Source organism: Acinonyx jubatus, chromosome C1 (genome assembly GCF_027475565.1).
Source record: "Acinonyx jubatus isolate Ajub_Pintada_27869175 chromosome C1, VMU_Ajub_asm_v1.0, whole genome shotgun sequence".
In the NCBI taxonomy this organism is placed as follows: Eukaryota; Metazoa; Chordata; class Mammalia; order Carnivora; family Felidae; genus Acinonyx; species Acinonyx jubatus.
The window spans coordinates 53,455,832-53,476,547 of NC_069381.1; the positions used below are offsets into that span (position 1 = coordinate 53,455,832).

The 20,716-nt window shown below is 36.1% G+C and overlaps 1 protein-coding gene across 9 annotated transcripts in view; it reads left to right on the top strand.

The window, feature by feature from the left end:
• LEPR (leptin receptor) overlaps positions 1-20,716 on the top strand; it is a 135,597-nt gene that overhangs the window by 81,449 nt on the left and 33,432 nt on the right. For all 9 annotated transcript variants that reach the window (XR_008294928.1, XM_053214192.1, XM_053214191.1 and 6 more), the window contains 5 exons: positions 5,737-5,945; positions 10,665-10,810; positions 12,823-12,967; positions 19,647-19,937; positions 20,095-20,212. Coding sequence is in view for 8 of the 9 variants with exons in the window: in XM_053214192.1 (XP_053070167.1) it covers positions 5,737-5,945; positions 10,665-10,810; positions 12,823-12,967; positions 19,647-19,937; positions 20,095-20,212 (909 nt within the window). In the remaining variant the exon portion in view is untranslated. The remainder of the gene's footprint in view (positions 1-5,736; positions 5,946-10,664; positions 10,811-12,822; positions 12,968-19,646; positions 19,938-20,094; positions 20,213-20,716) is intronic.

A 20,716-nucleotide genomic window follows, 5' to 3' on the forward strand; every position in this document is an offset into this window, starting at 1 on the left:
TGATCAAGTGGGATTCATTCCTGGGATGCAGGGCTGGTTCAATATTTGCAAATCAATCAATGTGATACATCACATTAAAAAAAGAAAAGATAAGAACCATATGTCCTGTCAATCGATGCAGAAAAAGCATTTGACAAAATTCAGCATCTTTTCTTAATAAAAACCCTTGAGAAAGTCGGGATAGAAGGAACATACTTAAAGATCATAAAAGCCATTTATGAAAAGCCCACAGCTAACATCATCCTCAATGGGGAAAAACTGAAAGCTTTCCCCCTGAGATCAGGAACACAACAGGGATGTCCACTCTCACAGCTGTTGTTTAACATAGGGTTGGAAGTTTTAGCATCAGCAATCAGACAACAAAAGGAAATGAAAGGCATCAAAATTGGCAAAGATGAAGTCAAGCTTTCACTTTTGCAGATGACATGATACTCTATGGAAAACCGAATAGACTCCACCAAAAATCAGCTAGAACTGATACATGAATTCAGCAAAGTTGCAGGATACAAAATCAATGTATAGAAATCAGTTGCATTCTTATACACTAATAATGAAACAACAGAAAGAAAATAAAGAAACCGATCCCATTCACAATTGCACCAAGAAGCATAAAATACCTAGGAATAAACCTAACCAAAGATGTAAAAGATCTGTATGCTGAAAACTATAGAAAGCTTATGAAGAAATTGAAGAAGATACAAAGAAATGGAAAAACATTCCGTGCTCATGAATTGGAAGAATAAATATTGTTAAAATGTCAATACTACCCAAAGCTATCTACACATTCAATGCAATCCCAATCAAAATTGCACCAGCATTCTTGAAGCTAGAACAAGCAATCTTAAAATTTGTATGGAACCACAGAAGACCCGAATAGCCAAAGTAATATTGAAGAAGAAAACCAAAGCAGGAGGCATCACAATCCCAGACTTGAGCCTCTACTACAAAGCTGTAGTCATCAAGACAGCATGGCATTGGCACAAAAACAGACACATAGACCGATGGAATAGAATAGAGACTCCAGAATTGGACCCACAAAAGCATGGCCAACTAATCTTTGACAAAGCAGGAAAGAATATCCAATGGAAAAAGACAGTCTCTTTAACCAATGGTGCTGGGAGAACTAGACAGCAACATGCAGAAGAATGAAACTAGACCACTCTCTTACACCATTCACAAAAATAAATTCAAAGTGGATAAAGGACCTGAATGTGAGGCAGGAAACCATCAAAACCCTAGAGGAGAAAGCAGGAAAAAATCTCTCTGACCTCAGCCATAGCAATTTCTTACTTGACACATCTCCAAAGGCAAGGGAATTAAAAGCAAAAATGAACTTTTGGGACCTCATGAATTAAAAAGCTTCTGCACTGCGAAGGAAACAATCAACAAAACTAAAAGGCAGCCGATGGAATGGGAAAGATATTTGCAAATGGCATATTGGACAAAGGGCTAGTATCCAAAGTCTATAAAGAACTCACCAAACTCCACACCCAAAAAACAAATAATCCAGTGAAGAAATGGGCAGAAGACATGAATAGACACTTCTCTAAAGAAGACATCCAGATGGCCAATAGGCACATGAAAAGATGTTCAATGTCACTCCTCATCAGGGAAATACAAATCAAAACCACACTCAGATATCACCTCACGTCAGTCAGAGTGGCTAAAATGAACAATTCAGGAGACTATAGATGCTGGCGAGGATGTGGAGAAACGGGAACCCTCTTGCACTGCTTGTGGGAATGCAAACTGGTACAGCCACCCTAGAAAACAGTGTAGAGGTTTCTCAAAAAATTAAAAATAGATCTACCCTATGACTCAGCAATAGCACTGCTAGGAATTTACCCAAGGGATACAGGAGTGCTGATGCATAGGAGCACTTGCAACCCAATGTTTATAGTAGCACCTGCAACAATAACCAAATAATGGAAAGAGCCTAAATGTCCATCAATGGATGAATGGAGAAAGAAGATGTGGTTTATATATACAATGGAATACTACTTGGCAATGAGAAAGAATGAATTATGGCCTTATGTAGCAACGTAGATGGAACTGGAGAGTGTTATGCTAAGTGAAATTAGTCATACAGAGAAAGACAGATACCATATGTTTTTACTCTTACGTGGATCCTGGGAAACTTGACAGAAGACCATGGGGGACAGAGAGGGAAGGAGGGAAACAATAAGAGTCTCTTAAAAACTGAGAATAAACTGAGGGTTGATGGGGGGTGGGAGGGAGGGGAAAGTGGGTGATGGGCATTGAGGAGGGCACCTGTTGGGATGAGCACTGGGTGTTGTATGGAAACCAATTTGACAGTAAATTTCATATTTAAAAAACCCCAAAATGGTATCTTATGAGTATATAGCACTTTAAAGTTTTCAAAAATCCTTTTATGTTATCCTCTTTAATACTTACAATAGCCTTGTAAAGGTGAGTAGTGCAGGCATTTTTCTCTGTTTTACTGATTGTCGAAACCAAAGCTCACAAAAGGAACTCTCTGACTATGGCTCATAAGCAAACAGGACTTAATTTTAGGTCTCAGTTTAGTTTAGTGTGCTTCCCACAATAGGATTATCCCTTACACAGCACCCAATAGACTGATTTGCACCTTAAAAGGCCTGGAAATGTTGTTTCTTGATTGATTTCTTTTAGGTCTAAAGTAATACTAAAGTCTATCTCAGGAAACATGAAAATCTATCATAATTCACAACATTTAATACTAGGGGTATATGTATGAATGATTCGGGCCCATTTCTTTCATGTTGTGTTTATATCTGAATTTTCAGGTATGTGCTAGTTAGCAGAGTTTCTAAAGCATTGCTTTCCCTGCACTAAATTTGTATATTTATCACTTACAGTTTTTCCCTCCAAAAGGGCTGCAAGATTTCTGAAGCCAGTGGTCATGTCTAAATATTAATATTCTCTCCCCATTTGCAAGGTTTTTTTTAACCTTTTTAAAAAAGTTTATTTTCAGAGAGACGCACAGAGAGTGAGAGCAGGGGAGGGGAAGAGAAAGAAGGAGAGAGAGAGAGACAGAGAGAGAGAATCCCCAGCAGGTGGAGCCCATCATGGGGCTTGAACCCACGAACGGTGAGATCATAACCTGAACAGACACCAAGAGTTTGACACTTAACCAACTGAGCCACCCAGGAGCCTCTATTGTTATTGAGTTTTGAGAGATCTTTTTATCTTTTGGAGACAAGTGCTTTATTAGATAGATGATTGGAAGATGTATTCTCTCAGTCTGTGGCTTGTCTTTTTGTTGTTTCATAGTGTCTTTCTTTCAGAGGAGTTTTCAATCTTGAGAAGAGTCCAATCTATGAATTTGTTCTTTTATGGATCATGTTTTTGGTGTTGCATCTAAGGACATGTTACCTTACCCAAGGTCACAAATTTTTTTTCCCGTGTTCTCTTCTAGACGTTTTATAGCTTTAAATTTTATATTTGAATTGATGACCCATTTTGAATTAATTTTTGAATCTGGTGTGAGTAGGGGTTGAAATCTGTTTTGTTTTGCGTATAGACATCCCATTGCTCACCACCCTTCCCCACAGACCTGCTTTTGTACCTCTCTAGAAAGCTGGTTGTCCATATAGGTCTTCGTCTCTATTCTGTTCCATTCATCTATTTTTCTCTATACTAATACTCTATTGACTTGACCATTGTGATTCCAAAGCTGTAACTTCTTGTTTTGTTATTTTAGTCGTTGCTTTAGGATTTGTAATACAGGTTTTTAACTCATCACGGTCTAACTTATGTACCTCCGAGGAATATTATACCACTTCATGTGTAGCATGAGAACATTACAACTGCATACTTACATTATGTCCTGCACTCCCAAGCTTGGAGCCAATGTCATATGTTTTACTTCTATCTGTTATAAACCTTACACTACATGGTTATTATTTTTGCTTTAAGCAGTCAGTAAATACCCTTTTTTAAAAAAATCATGATTTAATAAATACGCTCTAGTTACAAAGATCTGAGGATAATGTTGTTTTGAAAACTGGATAGTTTCCACAGACAAGACATTTTAGAATAACTGAAAAAATTCAAGAATCTGTTTTCCAGTGATTTTTTTTCTATTTTCTTGGAAAAATATAAACCCTTCTTATTTTTGCTAATTCTAAACTTCATCCCCCAGAATCCTCCTTATATTAATTTGCACAAAGTATTGATCCTAAAATAGGTATTAAACTTTTTAGAAACCTATGGTAAAGGAGTAGAGGCTCTAAAAACTAGAGAATTTTCATTACTTGATCTTGAAAGGATTCTCCTTGTCTTTATCTTCAGTACAGAACAAAAATAAATGTGTATAGGCTTTTAAAATATCCCATTTTAACTTTCTCCACATTATTTTTTTAATTTTATTTTTTTATTTTTTTAAATTTACATCCAAATTAGTTAGCATATAGTGCAACAATGATTTCAGGAGTAGATTCCTTAGTGCCCCTTACCCATTTAGCCCATCCCCCCTCCGACAACCCCTCCAGTAACCCTCAGTTCTCCATATTTATTATTTATTTTTTTTTATTTTAATTTTAATTTTTTAAAATTTACATCCAAATTAGTTAGCATATAGTGCAACAATGATTTCAGGAGTAGATTACCTTAGTGTCCCTTACCCATTTAGCTCACCCCCCCTCCCACAATCCCTCCAGTAACCCTCAGTTTGTTCTCCATATTCATGAGTGTCCTGCTTTGTCCCCCTCCCTGTTTTTATATTTTTTTTGTTTCCCTTCCCTTATGTTCATCTGTTTTGTCTCTTAAAGTACTCATATGAGTGAAGTCATATGATACTTGTCTTTCTCTGATTAATTTCGCTTAGCACAATACCCTCTAGTTCGATCCATGTAGTTGCAAATGGCAAGATTTCATTCTTTTTGATTGCCGAGTAATACTCCATTGTATGTATATACCACATCTTCTTTATCCATTCATCCATTGATGGACATTTGGGCTCTTTCCGTACTTTGGCTATTGTTGATAGTGCTGCTATAAACATGGGGTGCATGTGTCCCTTCGAAACAGCACACCTGTATCCCATGGATAGATGCCTAGTAGTGCAATTGCTGGGTCATAGGGTAGTTCTATTTTTAGGTTTTTGAGGAACCTCCCTACTGTTTTCCAGAGCGACTGCACCAGCTTGCATTCCCAAGTAAATACCCTTTTAAAGTTATTTTCATTTCTTTGTGTGGAACCTGTCTTCCATCTGCTATCATTTTCTTTTGCCTGATGGATTTTCTTTGGCAGCTTTTATAATACACACCTGATGGGTGACGAATTCTTTCAGTTTTGGTATGCTTGAAAAAAACCTTTATTTCATGTTTATTTTGAAAGATATTTTCTCTGGATATAGAGTTTTAGGATCACAGTATCTCTTTCCTTTTTGGTACTTCACTATTGCTTCAGTACCTTGTTGCTGGTATTATTTCTTTTAAGATTTTTTATTATTTTTAAGTCATCTCTATACCCAACATGGGGCGCGAACTTACAATTCCAAGATCCAGAGTCACATGCCCTACCGATGGAGCCAGCCAAGTGCCCCTGTGCTGATATTCTTTCTAATGGCTAACCTGCTTTAACTCTTATGTTTGTATCTCTGATATAATGCATCCTTTGTTTTTCCCTAGATGCCTTTTAAGCTGGATGCGCAGAAATTTTTGTCATACATTTTAAGTAAATCCAGTACATGCCACATCTACACTAATATTTATCTCTTCTTTTTTCACATAGGCCTGAAGTGTTAGAAGAGTCACTTCCGGTCCCCCAGAAGGGCAGTTTTCTGACTGTTCAGTGTAACTGCAGTGTTCGTGACAGCTGTGAATGCCATGTGCCTGTGCCCACAGCCAAACTCAACCACACTCTTCTTATGTATTTCAAAATCACGTCTGGTGGAGTAGTTTTTCAGTCACCTATGATGTCAGTTCAGCCCATAAATGTTGGTAAGTTGTGTATAAAAGAGATAATAGATCTAAACATCAGTCACACAAGCAGGTTAAAAATTGCTCACAAAATGTTTTTTTTCAATAGTTTATCTTGCTTTCGAGCTGTAAGGATGGTAAATGTGGTATGAGGAACTATTAAGAGTAGCTTCTAGAATGTTTTAAGCGCAATATAGATATCTCTGCAGTTGTTAAATTCTTTCTTAAAAACATTTTTTTCTTAAATTCTGGATCTGTGCAATGGATACGTGTCGTTTGGTTATTCCTGTTTTCACTTATCAGATAATAATTTCCAAAAATAATGAGAAGCTTGTTTTTTACCTGGATTTCTTCCTTCAATAAATATTTCTCAGAGGCTCATATGTGTCAGCCACTGACCTAGGAGCTGGGGAAACAATGGTGAATGAGACAAAGTTTCTGCCTCATAGACCAGAGACAATATTAAGCAGACAGGGATAGTAAAAAAGTAAACAACTAAATAATTTGCTGTACAAATCTGATTATAAGAAAAACTCAAGTAATAGGTTATGGCCCAGATTTTTAGTGCAAAGATTCCCAAAGTTTCTTTTGATCCACCTGAACATATAATTACAAATGTGAATAAGATAGGCAAGTGTTCACTTAATGAATGTGTTTATTAACTCAGTTTTGTGTATGTATGTATATTATATATAACATGTAATGTAACAGTGTTACTATTTTCCACTTGTATTTCTTGAAAGCATTGTATATAAACTTCTTACATGCATCATTGCATCATTGTTTTTGACATCACAAGAGCCACTTTTCCAGGCATCTCACACGGTTTTTCACATAGCCTCACCTTCATTTCTTTCTAAGTTACTGAGCATGACATCTGCATATGCAGATTTGCATATGACATATGACATATGAATGCATTGACATCATATTTTAACATTAGGACTTTTTTTTTTCAAAAAAAAATTTTTTTAACGTTTATTTATTTTTGGGACAGAGAGAGACAGAGCGTGAACGGGGGAGGGGCAGAGAGAGAGGGAGACACAGAATCGGAAGCAGGCTCCAGGCTCTGAGCCATCAGCCCAGAGCCTGACGCGGGGCTCGAACTCACGGACCGTGAGATCATGACCTGAGCTGAAGTTGGGTGCTTAACCGACTGAGCCACCCAGGTGCCCCAACATTAGGACTTTCAAATAATTTGTCTTCTAGGGATATATTTTTGGTCTCTACAACATAATTATGATGACGCCTGAACAATTCCATCATAAAATTATACCATAGGAAAAAATATACATAATATTTATAAAATACTGTTATGTTCTCTTTTTAAAACTAATTCTCTCAGGTGATTTTTAGAAGCACCTGGAGTCAGAATTTAATTGTATATTAAAAAAAATAAAAGTTAAGATGAAGTTCTATGATAGACTTTATAAGAAACTTAAAAAGAGTTTTGTTTTTTTTCAGTAATGATTTTTGAGGAAAAAAAATCTTTCCATATGCTTGGGCATATATGATAATGTCCCAAAATTTTAAGTTCCATAAAAGAAGTAAGAGATGGAGAGTGTCAGGTGTAGTGACTATTATTTTAGCTATGGAGGTCAAAGAGGACCTGTTTTGGGAGATAGCAGTTGGGCTAAATGAAAGAGAAAAAACTGTGTAAAACTCCAGAGCGAAAGGTGCTCCATGCAGGAAAAATAGCACCCATGAAACCTCTGAGATGGAAAGAGCTTGGCAGTTGGAGGAACCAAAGAAAAGGCCTCTATGTTTGGACTGAATGAGGTAAGGGAATATCTGGAGATGTGGTCGGAGAGTTATTGGGTTCATATCATAGGCCAGAGTTACAGAGTTGGATTTTATCCTAATTGCACTGGAAGCTTTTGAACCAGGAGAGTGATATGGTCAGGTATGTGTGTCTGTGTGCATGTTTCAAATTTGCTCTGCATGTGGAGAAGAAAGTTGATGGGGAAAAGAGGAAGGATAGTTGCAAGAGTGGAATCAGAGGGCTCAGATAGGAGGTTATTGGAATGATCTAGTTGGCTTAGGGATGTAGCAATGGAGAAGAAAGAAATGGTCATAGTTGGAATTTATTTGGGAGATGGTGCTATCTGAGATTTCTAGTGGATTTGGTACGAAGGAAAGAGAAGAGCCAAGGATAACACTCAGGCTAGGACCAGAGCATGCCAGTGAATAGTGGTACCATGTACTGGGATGGGGAGATTTGGGGAGGATCAGGTGTGACACATTAATTTTGAGATGCTTATAGATACCCAAGAGATGCTGAGTAGGCATTTGGACATATGATCCTAGAGTTCGAGGGAGATATATACAGGAGTATTTGTTGTATAGATGTTTTTGGGATTGAATAAGATCAGCCACTTAAGAGTTCAGCGAGGGAAAGACTGAGGCAGTCAGAGGGAAAAGAGGAGTAAAAGAACATGGTGGCCTGGAACCATGCAGGAACAGTGAGCAGATATGTGGAATGCCACTGAGAGGTGGAGTAAAATGGATCAGACAGCTGATACTGGATTTGGAAAAGGGTGGTGATCTTGATAAGAGAGAGCGCTTTCAGTGGATTGGTGAGGGGGTAGACCTGATCAGAGTAGGTTGGTTAGGAAGATGGGACACAAAGTGGGCGGAATGAGTAGTGCCAATGCTTCCAAGAGGAAAGATTTATTTTTAGATTTCTAATATTAAGGAATATATCTATACAGGCAGGAAGTGTACAATAGTTTATAATTTTATGATTTCTTTTCTGTTTGATGGCTTTGTTTTGTTTTCTTTTTGGTCATGAGAACTCAGTGAGTTTCACCTATTGTTTCTAGACTTTAGTGTTTATCTGTCCCTGCTTTAAAATAATTAAAATTTGTAATACGTCACATAAAGTAAAAACTTTATTAATTTTGATTCAAGGAAAAGAGAAAAACTATGTCTAAATTCTTGAAAATACAGTGTGTTAAGGGATGCCTGGGTGGCTCAGTTGGTTGAGTGTCTGACTTTGGCTCAGGTCATGATCTCATGGTTTGTGAGTTCAAGCCCCGTGTCGGGCTCTGTGCTGACAGCTCAGAGCCTGGAGCCTGCTTTGGATTCTGTGTCTCCGTCTCTCTCTGGTCCTCCCCTGCTCATGCTCTGTCTCTCTCTCTCCTTCAAAAATAAATAAAAACATTTTAAAAAAATGAAAAGAAAATACAGTGTGTTAAAAAACAGTAATGTGCCATTTTAGTTCTTGAAAATGAAATGCAAATCAGTGTTTCAATGTAATGACTATTTCTATGTATGTAAGTTCTGCTAGTTAAAATCTTAAAAACACAAGAGATGTGCAAAAAGGACAAATTCATTATCTGTTTTCCATCATTTTGTCATTTTTTCTAATTTTAATGCATACTTATGAATATTCTTTTGTTAATTTAAAAAAAATCAGGAATCCAAGTATAGTTGTTTTTGATAAACTTTTTTTAAAATTTATTTTTATTTATTTTGAGAGAGAGATAGAGAGCAAATAGGGGAGGGATGGAGAGAGGGAGAAAGAATCACAAGCAGGCTCTGCGCTGTCAGTATAGAGCCTGATGTAGGGCTCGAACTCACAAACCGTGAGATTATGACCTGAGCTGAAGTCAGGAGTCAGACGCTTGACTGACCGAGCCACCTAGGCACCCCCAATAAACTTACAATACTAACAATATTAAACATGTTCAATATTCTTCTCCATTATCATTTTTAATGGCTATATAGAGCGCCTTATAGGGATGAGCCATTATTTCTTTAGCCAGTCTTTTATTGTAAGATGTTTATATTGTTTCTACAAATAATTTAAAGGTTATGTGTTTTTAATTTTTCTTTTTAATGTTTATTTGTTTTTGGGAGAGAGAGAGAGCACACAAGCAAGGAGCAGAGACAGGGGAGATGGGTTCTGAGCTGTTAGCACAGAGCCTGATGCAGGACTAGAACTCATAAACTGTGAGATCATGACCTGAACTGAAGTCAGATGCTTAACTGAGTGAGCCACCCAGGTGTCCCAAGGTTATGTGTGCTTAAAACTACACACACACACACACACACACACACACACACACAAAATCTATACACAAATGCATATTCATACATAAACACATGCGTATACATACAAACTCAAATCATTTACTAAGCTAAACACATTGTTAGACTATGAAACTCTATGCCCATTTCTGGTGACAAGCCAGGGCCTGCTAATGCTATGTTTATTGCATGTGAAGTATGCATGCTGTGGGTTATTTGAATTGGTGCATCTAGATTACTGTATTTCAAAGTTAATAGGTTTGCTGAAGTTTGCATGCATATTTGTGTGAAGTTTTACCTGAAAACTCTGTATGCATTTTCCAAGTAGTGCTCTGCAAAATGCTGTTTTTCTTTGTCACCCACTAAAACAGTGGGTGAGTGTGGTAGGGAGAAGCTTCAAAGAAGTTTGGGGAATGCCAGTTTAAATAAAGTTAACAGACTTTTTTACAGCAGGAATTCACGTTTATCAAAACAACCTCATTTACTGATTTACAGTTTTTACCATTTAGGGAGAAGGAAAGGAAGATGTGTGGATTGTTATGGAAAGATACAAGGAGGAGACCTAATATTTTGGTTCTGTAATTAGCCTTTGCTTAAGGTTACCTTTTAAGTAGTTAAAAGATTAGGATCTGCTAAAAATTCATTTTGACTTTATTTTATGATTATCATGAAAATTGCTTGACTTCAAAATATTCTCTTTTCCTTAAGTGAAGCCTGATCCACCATTAGGTTTACATATGGAAATCACAGACACTGGCAATTTAAAAATTTCTTGGTCCAGCCCAACATTGGTACTATTTCAACTTCAATATCAAGTGAAATATTCAGAGAATTCTTCAACAAATATGAGAAAAGTAAGTATAGTTTAAATTGGAAAAAAAAATTAATGTTTATTTATTTATTTTGAGAGTGAGACAACTCTAATGTGGGAAGGGGAGAGAGAGAAGGAGAGAAAGAGTCCCAAGCAGGCCCTGTGCTGTCAGCACAGAGCCTGATGTAGAGCTCGAACTCATGAAATCATGAGATCATGCCCTGAGCCAAGATGCCCTGAATCGAGATCAAGAGTCTGATACTTAATGGAGGCAGCCACTCAGGTGCCCCAGTAAGTATATTTTAGTAAACAAAATGGAACATCGAGGAGCAACTGAAGATATGGCGCTTTCCAAGTCCCATCTCAAATGCCCTTTGCTTGCCAAATGTACATGGCTCTTCTGGAGCAGAACCAGCTGTAATTTAATATTATATTTGCTTTCATTTAAGATCAGCCTAGGAAATGACCATATGAACAGCATGTCTGCATCTTTGGTAAAATGCTTTTAGAAAAGTTGTTTGATGTTGCACAGTATCTCTTATGTATGGATCCATGTTATATATTGAGGGGTATGACAAATTATTCCCAGAATTTAGTCCCAGAGAAAGTTCCACTTCCAAAAAGAGTTTATGTATAGATTACCATCTTTCTCCGTCTCTTCCCTCTCCCTCCATGCACGCACTCACACATGGCTAAAGGGCTATAGGAAGTCCAGTTACAGAAACTTGGATTCATGATCATAATCCTTTCTGATTTTACAATTCAAACTTACTTTTTTTATTGCTCAAGATATTTGTTTACATGCAGTGCATACATTTGTAGTGTAAAGTGTGTCAAATCCCTTTTGCATCGTTTCAGTGTTTATTGAGTACCTAATAGGTGCTAGGAACTGTTCTACGGGCATCAGGATGCACTTGGTGGTAGAACAAACTGGAGAGGGGAGCTTGAGGGTGCTGGTGGAGATGGTAGGTTGTAGCATTAAGTGGAGGTAGGGAAGACCTCATTGAGAAGGTGACATTTGGGCAAGGATTTGAAGGAGGTTCGTGATGGAGATATATGGGGGAATTCGTTTCCAAATAGAGGAAACAGCAATTCAGAGGCCATAAGCTGGATGAGAAGCTAGAGGCCAGGGGAGTGAGTGAGAGCAAGAGTAGCAGTGGATGAATCAGAGAGGAGTAGGAGAGGAGAAGAAGGAGGTCATAAGGAGCGTGGACTGTGCATGGAGTTTGGCATTTTCCCTTATGAAATGAATTGTTATATAATTTAGATATAAAAACTGTCTTTTTAACTCTGGGCCAGTTTTTTAAAGACTTTATTTTCATGAAGAGCAGAAAAGGAATCCTTAGTGCCACGTGTGGGAAAAGCAGAGTTAAGGCTTCTCTGGGCTTCAGCTTCCTCATCTATAAAACGGAGATAATAGAATTTGAAATATAAGTGATCTGCTATTGTGTAATACATTCCTAGCACTTTTCACCCTTTCCCAGTTTAAGAGGCCAGGGAGTTCAGTAGCTTTGGAGTACATCATTGGAAAACTGAATTCATTTGCTAAGCAGTTCTTAGTAGTGGTTGTCTTATGCAGAATTAAGTCTCTTGGATCTCTGCTCTCTAGTGTATAAACTATATTTTGATTCACTGTAGCTTATCATCAAGTTCAGGTTTTTAAATTATTCGTGCCCTTCTCTGTGAAGTTTTATTCTAGGAATGTTTGTTATTCTCTGTCCACCCCTGCTCATTGTTTCCTACCATGTGTGTTTATTAGAGATGTCAGTGGTGGCTTAAAGCTCTCCACTGACTTCAGCTGTGTCTCTCAAATTTCGAAAGGTCAATATTCATTATTATTCAGGTTAAAATATTTCCTGTCACTGTGATTTTCTTCTTGGACTCATGGGCTCTTTAAACTTTTATTGACAAATGTGCAAATGAATTCCACTGGGGCCTGCTAACTATTCTGTAAGATTTTAATTCTTTGAAATTTGCTAAGACTGCTTGTCATCAATTTTGATAAAGGTTCCACATCAACTTGATGCTCTGATGTTTTCAAATAATATTTAATAGGCTGATGAGCTTGTCTCAGCTACATCTCTGCTGGTAGACAGTGTGCTTCCTGGGTCTTCATATGAAGTTCAAGTGAGGGGCAGGAGACTGGATGGCCCAGGACTCTGGAGTGACTGGAGCGCCCCTCTGATCTTTACCACACCAGGTAGGATTGCTAATAGTGGCTCCTACTGAGAGGAGAATATGCTTCCTGATTTTTTCTTTGGCCTGTTATAAGCATCTTAAACTTTGTGGCAGTCAAGGAGGAATGCAATATTAATGTTTTATTTAAATTTTGACAGGTTAATTTGTTAATGAAAACTTGTGTAAAGGTTCCCAAGTTTACATTCATCCATAGTAGTGTCTTGCTGAATTATTCTTTCTTACTCAAAAGATAGAAAGATAGAAAAGATAGAAAGGTTCCAAATATACAAATTCAGAACCTTACCTCTATTGATGTTTTTTGAATTTACATTTAGGTATATGTTTATTTATGTCAGATATGTTTATTTGACATAAATTTCAAATATTCAAATTTTATTTAATTATTATATTTTACATAATAATAACATAATAAAATCATTTTTTCCACTCTAGATACTTGCTTTTGAGAGTTTTCACTGTTAATTTGCATATTTTGAAAGTGAAGCTTAACATCAGAAAAACTGTGATTTATTCAGAACTACCTAGTGAAGTTGGGGTGGTGTTTTACAAAGAGGCCCGGGAGCCTTAGAATAGTGCAACCCTGTCACATGCTAACTTGTGACCATAGGAAGACACTTTGTGGACCTTTGCCTAGTTGTCTGATCCATCAAAAGACCAAAATTATTCCTACTGAAACTCATGCAGGTTGATTATGGATATATAGAGACAAGTGCTGTGTAAATCACTGAGAAGATAGTCAACACATTTAACTAAATAAGTTCATGTATTGATTGCTTACTATTTAAAAAGCATTGCTTAGTCAAAAAGTCTGTAGCATTAGTGGTTTAAGAGCACTGACTTTGGAGTCTGACAAGTTTATAGAAGTCCCGGCCCCACCACTTATTTGGAAAGTCTATGCCTCCTTTCCTCATCTGCAAAATAGAGATGTCTTTATATGATAGAATGGCACAATTCGCCTAATGTCTGCACTGAATTAGAGGATTCTCACACAGCAAAGTTGCAAAAAAAAAACAAACCACAAAAAACAAAATCAAACAAAAAAAGCCCCCTGCTTCACAATGTATTACTTCTATTGACGTTCATTGTATTACTGAGCATAGTTCAAATAAGTGAGGTCACTGTTACGGATTTGGAAAGCTGCCCTTAATATTTTCTTGTCCTGACCCTTAGTAAGCACTCAGTAAATAGTAGATGCAACCATAGTTTATAAACCACAACTCGATATTCAAAATCTCAGCATCTGATAAAGGTGAGAGGTTGACATGATACATAACTAATTGCATGAGCAAGGTTGTCAGAAGAGCTGACCAAGTGCTAGGCAACAGGAAGGATTGGTTCTCTCTAGGAAAGTCAGGAACCTTGTGGGAACAGATTTAGAAAATATGAATTTCTCATCACTTTTCCTCAAATAATTATTGAGCAATGTGTGTAATATGGTGCTGACAACTCAGCTTTGGGATTATTTCCAAGGAAGGTCAACTTTTCTACCTTCAATTATTTATTGTTGATTAATAGGACTTAATGACCAGCTGTGAGTTATGTAGCAAGGAATGAATTATAAATCAAATTTTAAAGACTATCCCATGGAAGTTTTTACAACAGTGGGATGGGGTGAAGTGGGTAGAAGAGGAGAGAAGTGGTCTGGAAACCTACTCTGAGTGACCCTGTGGCCCCTTTAACTACCTTCTGGTGAAACGTTTCTCTTTGAGAAAAAAATGGCTTTCTTCTTTATGATTTTACTTCTTAATTAGATCTGAAAATGTACCCTTTCTGAAGAAGAGGGAAATTCTAAAAGAATCATTGTTATTTTTAAAGCTTGCTAATATTCAACATTTTGAATATTCATACATTTATGCCTTTTTAGAATAATGGCTCTTAGCAATGTTATGTTTTTAGTGGGACTAAAATGAAATTTTTTTAATATTTATTTTTTTAAATATATTTTTTAAAATAAAATTTTATGTATGTATTTATTTATTTATTTATGAGAGAGAAAGAGAGACAGAGTGAGAGCAGGGGAGGGGCAGAGGGAGGGAGGCGCAGAGTCTGAAGCAGGTTCCAGGCTCCCCACTGTCAGCACAGTTCATGTCAAACCCATGAACCGTCAGATCATGACCTGAGCCTAAGTCAGATGCTTAACCAACTGAGCCGCCTAGGTGTCCCTAAGATGAACATTTTGATCGATTATGATGTGATAGTTATTTGTGTTATATTTCATGTAAGATTTTGTTTTAGATTGTTCAGGTTTTTTAGACCTTTGGATGGACATAGGCTTAGTTCTGCTTTACATTGTGCAAAATCCTTTCATACTACTATTACTTTCTTAGTTCACGGTCATTATGTGCAGGATTAAATTTGTTTGGTTTCTGAATATGTTGGACCATATTCTTATGCTTTTGTGCATACTATAAGATTTATTAATATGTATCATAAAACACACACATAGGCATATATATGCCCTTCCCTCTGCATATATTTAGTGTTTTGTGTACCTGACAGTAATAAAGATATGTTTTGTTGAGAAGAAACTTTACCAATTTATTTGCTTGTACAGTCTCTAACAGTATTACAATTAACACCTATCCTTTTACTTATTCACCACAGGTGTATCCCTCTAGTGACTTTAGACATCCCAAACAGAAATGTCTGAAAATAAGTTAAAAATAAAGCCAGACAGTGAGTAAACAGCTGCCCCAATGGGCAGAATTTGTTGATTTAGCAATAAGTGTAAAAGTAGCTTACTAGTTTAACAGACTTGGATGGCTTAGTTGCCAGTGAGTGGTACCAGGTAAATATTAAGGGAAAGATAGAAACTTGCCAAATAGAAAGTAGACTAGGGTCACCAAGAGTGGGGAGAAAAGCCTACACACTTCAGTAGCTCCCAAGCACATTTCTGTGTTACAGTATCATCTTCTGTAATGATGTAATGATGGGTGCTAAATCATAAATCAAAGGTACAATTAGGTTCATACTTCCCTACTGAATAATAATAATAATAGTAATGACAGTTACAGGGTACTTCCTGTGTTTCAAGCACTGCTGTAAGTGCTTTACATGTATTATCATTTTATCCTTTTGATGCCCTGTGAGATAGGGTATTCACCTATGTCTCCCTGATACTCCCTTTTTACAAACAGAGCAGTCGAGATTTAGAGAGGTTAAGTAACTTGTAAAAGTTGGCACAATCTAGAGCTGGCAGGCCAATCCCAGCGCTCATGTGTGTACACACTAATACAGTGATTAAGTGCATGATGTATATTTATGCAAGATTTCTGGTGTCACTAAAAATTGATACTGGGAACTAATAAGCAGTAAACTTACATCGAGCATTTTAGTGGGACCTCTCATTTCCTTCATGGTTCCTGATAAATGAAGTTTCAGTGTTGCTTAGGTTGTTCAAGTTTTAGTTTTGCTGAGTTTACCTTCACAGCACTTTCCACACCTCACGGTGCTTACTGCACTTGAGGCTTGTTCTTGAGTGCTGTGCATCAGTGAAGTATGTTTCTCCAAACTCGGGAGCTTCCTATTCTTATGTAAAAGGATTTGGATCCTTCTCCCTTAAATCGAGGTATTTAATATTATTAGATTATCTTCTGTTGCTCACTGCTAGGTGCTACAATGACATCCACCAAACAGAAGCATTCTGTAAGTTTGAGGCATTAACTTATTTAGCATGAGTGAATTAGCACACGTGCTTTATCATTTCCAAACACTTTGGATTTTATTGATTTTTCTTTTTTTAACAGAGGTTGTCTGATGTATTGTTGCTGGAGCAAACAGAATGCTCATTATCAGTACCTTTATAGTTACTATTTTGTAGTCATTGATTTATTAAAGCTGTACCTACCAAGTACACAGTTAATGAAGCATTGACCATTTCTAATCAAGGAATTCTTACAGATTTTTTGAAAATGAATTGGCTAGGTTCTTTCTTTGTAGCTATTGGGAGACCTTGGACTTTGAGAAGAAAGCCCAGGACCCTCGCAGAACTTAGGAAGGCTAACAATGTTGCAGTTGAGTTACAACGCCACACGCTTAAAACAAGTTTAGAAGTGCTCACTTCTTGTAGTACCTTTCTTAATTACATTCTTGTGCTGCCGAAGAAGAGGAGAAACAGATAATTTCTTCATTTCATACTTGGCAGTGCTTATAATGTGCTAGAGAAAATATTTTCCCCTCAAAGGAAAATAGGAAGTCTGCTTTGAAAATGTAAAAATCTATTTTCTGGAGCTATAATAAACACATTGTAAAATAACTTTAACTATAATGTTTTGATTCATGATTTATGTTCATGTAGGTAATTCACTAATATTTATCAAAAGATTTTCCTCTTTTAATGAAATTCATTATTTTAGACCTTACAAAAGTATTGGTACCTGGTCATCAGAAGAAAATTATTTTCTCGTTTTACAAATTAAATGTTGTGGAGTATCTTACATGAGAATAAAATATATATTTATATTATTTTAAAAATTAAATATTCATTTACTTCATATCAATTTCTGTATATTCAATGTAAACTTTACACATCATCAGGTTTTTAATAACCTGCTTTTCTTTTTTGTAAGCTAATATCTTAGTATTTAATCATGCCAAAATACTATGACTTTAACTGCATTTCTTGATTAAGCCTTACTGAGGCATTCAATTTTGAAGTGAAATGGTTTGAGTTTTTCATTATCTTTAAACATAAAAGATTCAGCTTAGCTTTTGAAATCTAATGTGTACTCTTTAAAAAAATAAATTACTCTTAAAGTTTTGAAGCCATTCAGTAATGACATGTGGAGCATATTGAAAATAGGTTAATGATTTTTCAGATCTGTGCTAGGTACTTGCGTGCAGTAAGTAATGTACTAACGAAGCTTGAGTGCCATCCTAGGCTAGGGTTAAAAATCTAATGGACTGTCTTCTGTCTAGTGATTTCATGCTACTAATTTTTTTCTTGTTTATGCTTGACTGCAAATGTACAAAATACAAATGTTTTGTATGGATTCTAAATACAAAGGCCATGGAGTTTAGCCCGCTATTGCAAAAAAGAAAAAACTTAAATATAAAAATCAATGAAGTTTTTCACTTTTGTTTTTGGGGGGTAATCCAGATGATATAAAATAATAAAAATCAATGAAGGTTTTCGTTTTTGTTTTGGGGGGTAATCCAGATGATATGAATAGAAACATATTCATATTCTCTCAGAAGAAAATGTCTTATTGTGAATTGTACAACTGAAATACACTGTTTTTGTAATGCACTGTGGCAGAAATGATTTCTTCTTATGTAAACAATCACTTTTATTGTTTCTAATTAAAAATATAGATTGTTTTATTAAATAATAAATTCTTTTATTAAAAATAAAAATATATAAATATGTAAACAATAGATTATTTTATTAAAAATAAAAATATATTGTTTCCAACAATAGGGGACCAAAAAAGTAGTATGGAATAGTGTAGAGGCATTAAAAAATAATAATATTTTAGAAAAATATTGGTTCCTCTTATCCTTAACCACAGCATACTGGCATTAAATAACTTTAAAACATTACAGACCAGTATTTAAGGTTTACCTGTTTTGGTGCATTGGGGCATTGTTGATTTTACATTCCCTAACTAGTTCTCTTTATTTATTTATTTATTTATTTATTTATTTATTTATTTAATTATTTTTTTTAATGTTTATTTATTTTTAAGAGTGAGAGACAGAGAGAGAGCGAGCAGGGGAGGTACAGAGAGAGAGAGAGAGAGAGAGAGAGAGAGAAAGAAAGACGGAGACACAGAATCTGAAGCAGGCTCCAGGCTCTGAGCTGTCAGCATAGAGTCAGATGTGGGGCCCGAACTCACAAACCATGAGATCATGACCTGAGCCAAAGTTGGATGCTTAACCAACTTAGCCATCCAGGTGCCCTGTCCCTAACCAGTTCTCTTATTTAAAGCTTATTTTTCAGCTTTACCTGCTGACTGAAATTTTCATATATCCAAATGAGACAATAGCAACCACCATTTATTCTTCAGAATTTTGCCTTTACAGTGATTTGATTCAAGAACTCAGCCTAGGTTTCACTGATTCATAAGGCACAGTCTGATGAAAACATGTCATTGTGGAATTAGGTTATATTTCATTTAAATTGATTTTCTGCCTGTCAATTAGCAAGTGACAATTACTAAATACACTTTGTAATAAGTTTCTATGTTTAGAAAATACTGAGACAGGGGCGCCTGGGTGGCTCAGTTGGTTGAGTGTCCGACTTTGGCTCAAGTCAAGATCTCACAGTCCATAAGTTCAAGCCCCACGTTGGGCTCTGTGCTGACAGCTCAGAGCCTGGAACCTGCTTCAGATTCTGTGTTTCCCTGTCTCTCTGGCTCTCCCCCACTCATGCTCTGTCTCTCTCTCTCTCTGTCTCTCTCTCTCTCTGTCAAAAATAAATAAAACATTAAAAAAAAGTTTTAAAAGAAAATACTGAGACATTTTTGGAAGTTCAAGTGATTTGGAAATGGGAATGCCTGGATACTACAGAATTGTACGTAAGCAGGCAGTACAAGTTATACTTGTATAACTTAGTGCACTCATTTTATTTTTGGCAGTGTGATCCTGATTGCATTGTGAATCTTCTCTATGTAGCATAAATTCCATACAGGATGTTTTTGTTCTTCATCTGATATCCTCCCTTTCTTCTCTTATTGCAGATGTCATATACTTTCCACCTAAAATTCTGACAAGTGTCGGGTCTAACGTTTCTTTTCACTGCATTTATAAAAATGAAAACAAGATTGTTTCCTCAAAAAAGATTATTTGGTGGATGAATTTAGCTGAGAAAATTCCTCAAAGCCAGTATCATGTCGTGGGTGACCATGTTAGCAAAGTTACTTTTCGCAGTTTGAAGGCAACCAAACCTCGAGGGAAGTTTACCTACGATGCAATATACTGCTGCAACGAGCATGAATGCCACCATCGCTATGCTGAATTATATGTGATTGGTAAGAATACTGAACTTCCCTTCATTTCCTTCCACAGACAGATTTTTATTATGGACCCTATATTAGAGTCCCATTGATAATGTAAGGAAATTTTATTTTCATTAAAAAATTTGTGGTGATTTTGCTTTGTATTAATATTTTAATGTGTTTTAAATAGATGTCGATATCAATATATCATGTGAAACTGATGGGTACTTAACTCAAATGACTTGCAGATGGTCAACCAATACAATCCAATCACTCGTGGGAAGTACTTTGCAGTTGAGGTATCATAGGTATGTATTATTTTTGCTGTGTTATTATTCTGTGGATATGGTGAGATAAAACTTTTTATAGAAATATCATCAGAACAGTAGTCTAGTAGACGTTCTTCCTAATAGAGGAAGGTACTATATACTTAGGAAATTGTTGAGGGATTAGGTGATTTTTGAAAAAATTTACATTGATAGAAAAAATATAACTTGTTTTTACCTCAAATTATTTTTCTGATAATCAGTTAATTTTCCATAATTGCCTTTTAATTATTGAATGAAATCCAGGAAGAATTGGCTTCTGTACATTTTAGTTTGACTTAGAGAATTGGCCAGAGGAGAATATCCATGATTATAGAGGTCCAGTATCATTTGCTAAAGATAAATATCTTGGAAAAAAGTCAGAGGTTGTTGCACAAAGATTCTAAGAGATAATATGAATGCTTTCAGAAGTAGGAAAGATTAGGAAAGAAATGCTTAATAAGGAGTGAAGTGTTATGATAAAGAGTAATTTATGCTTGTTTATTT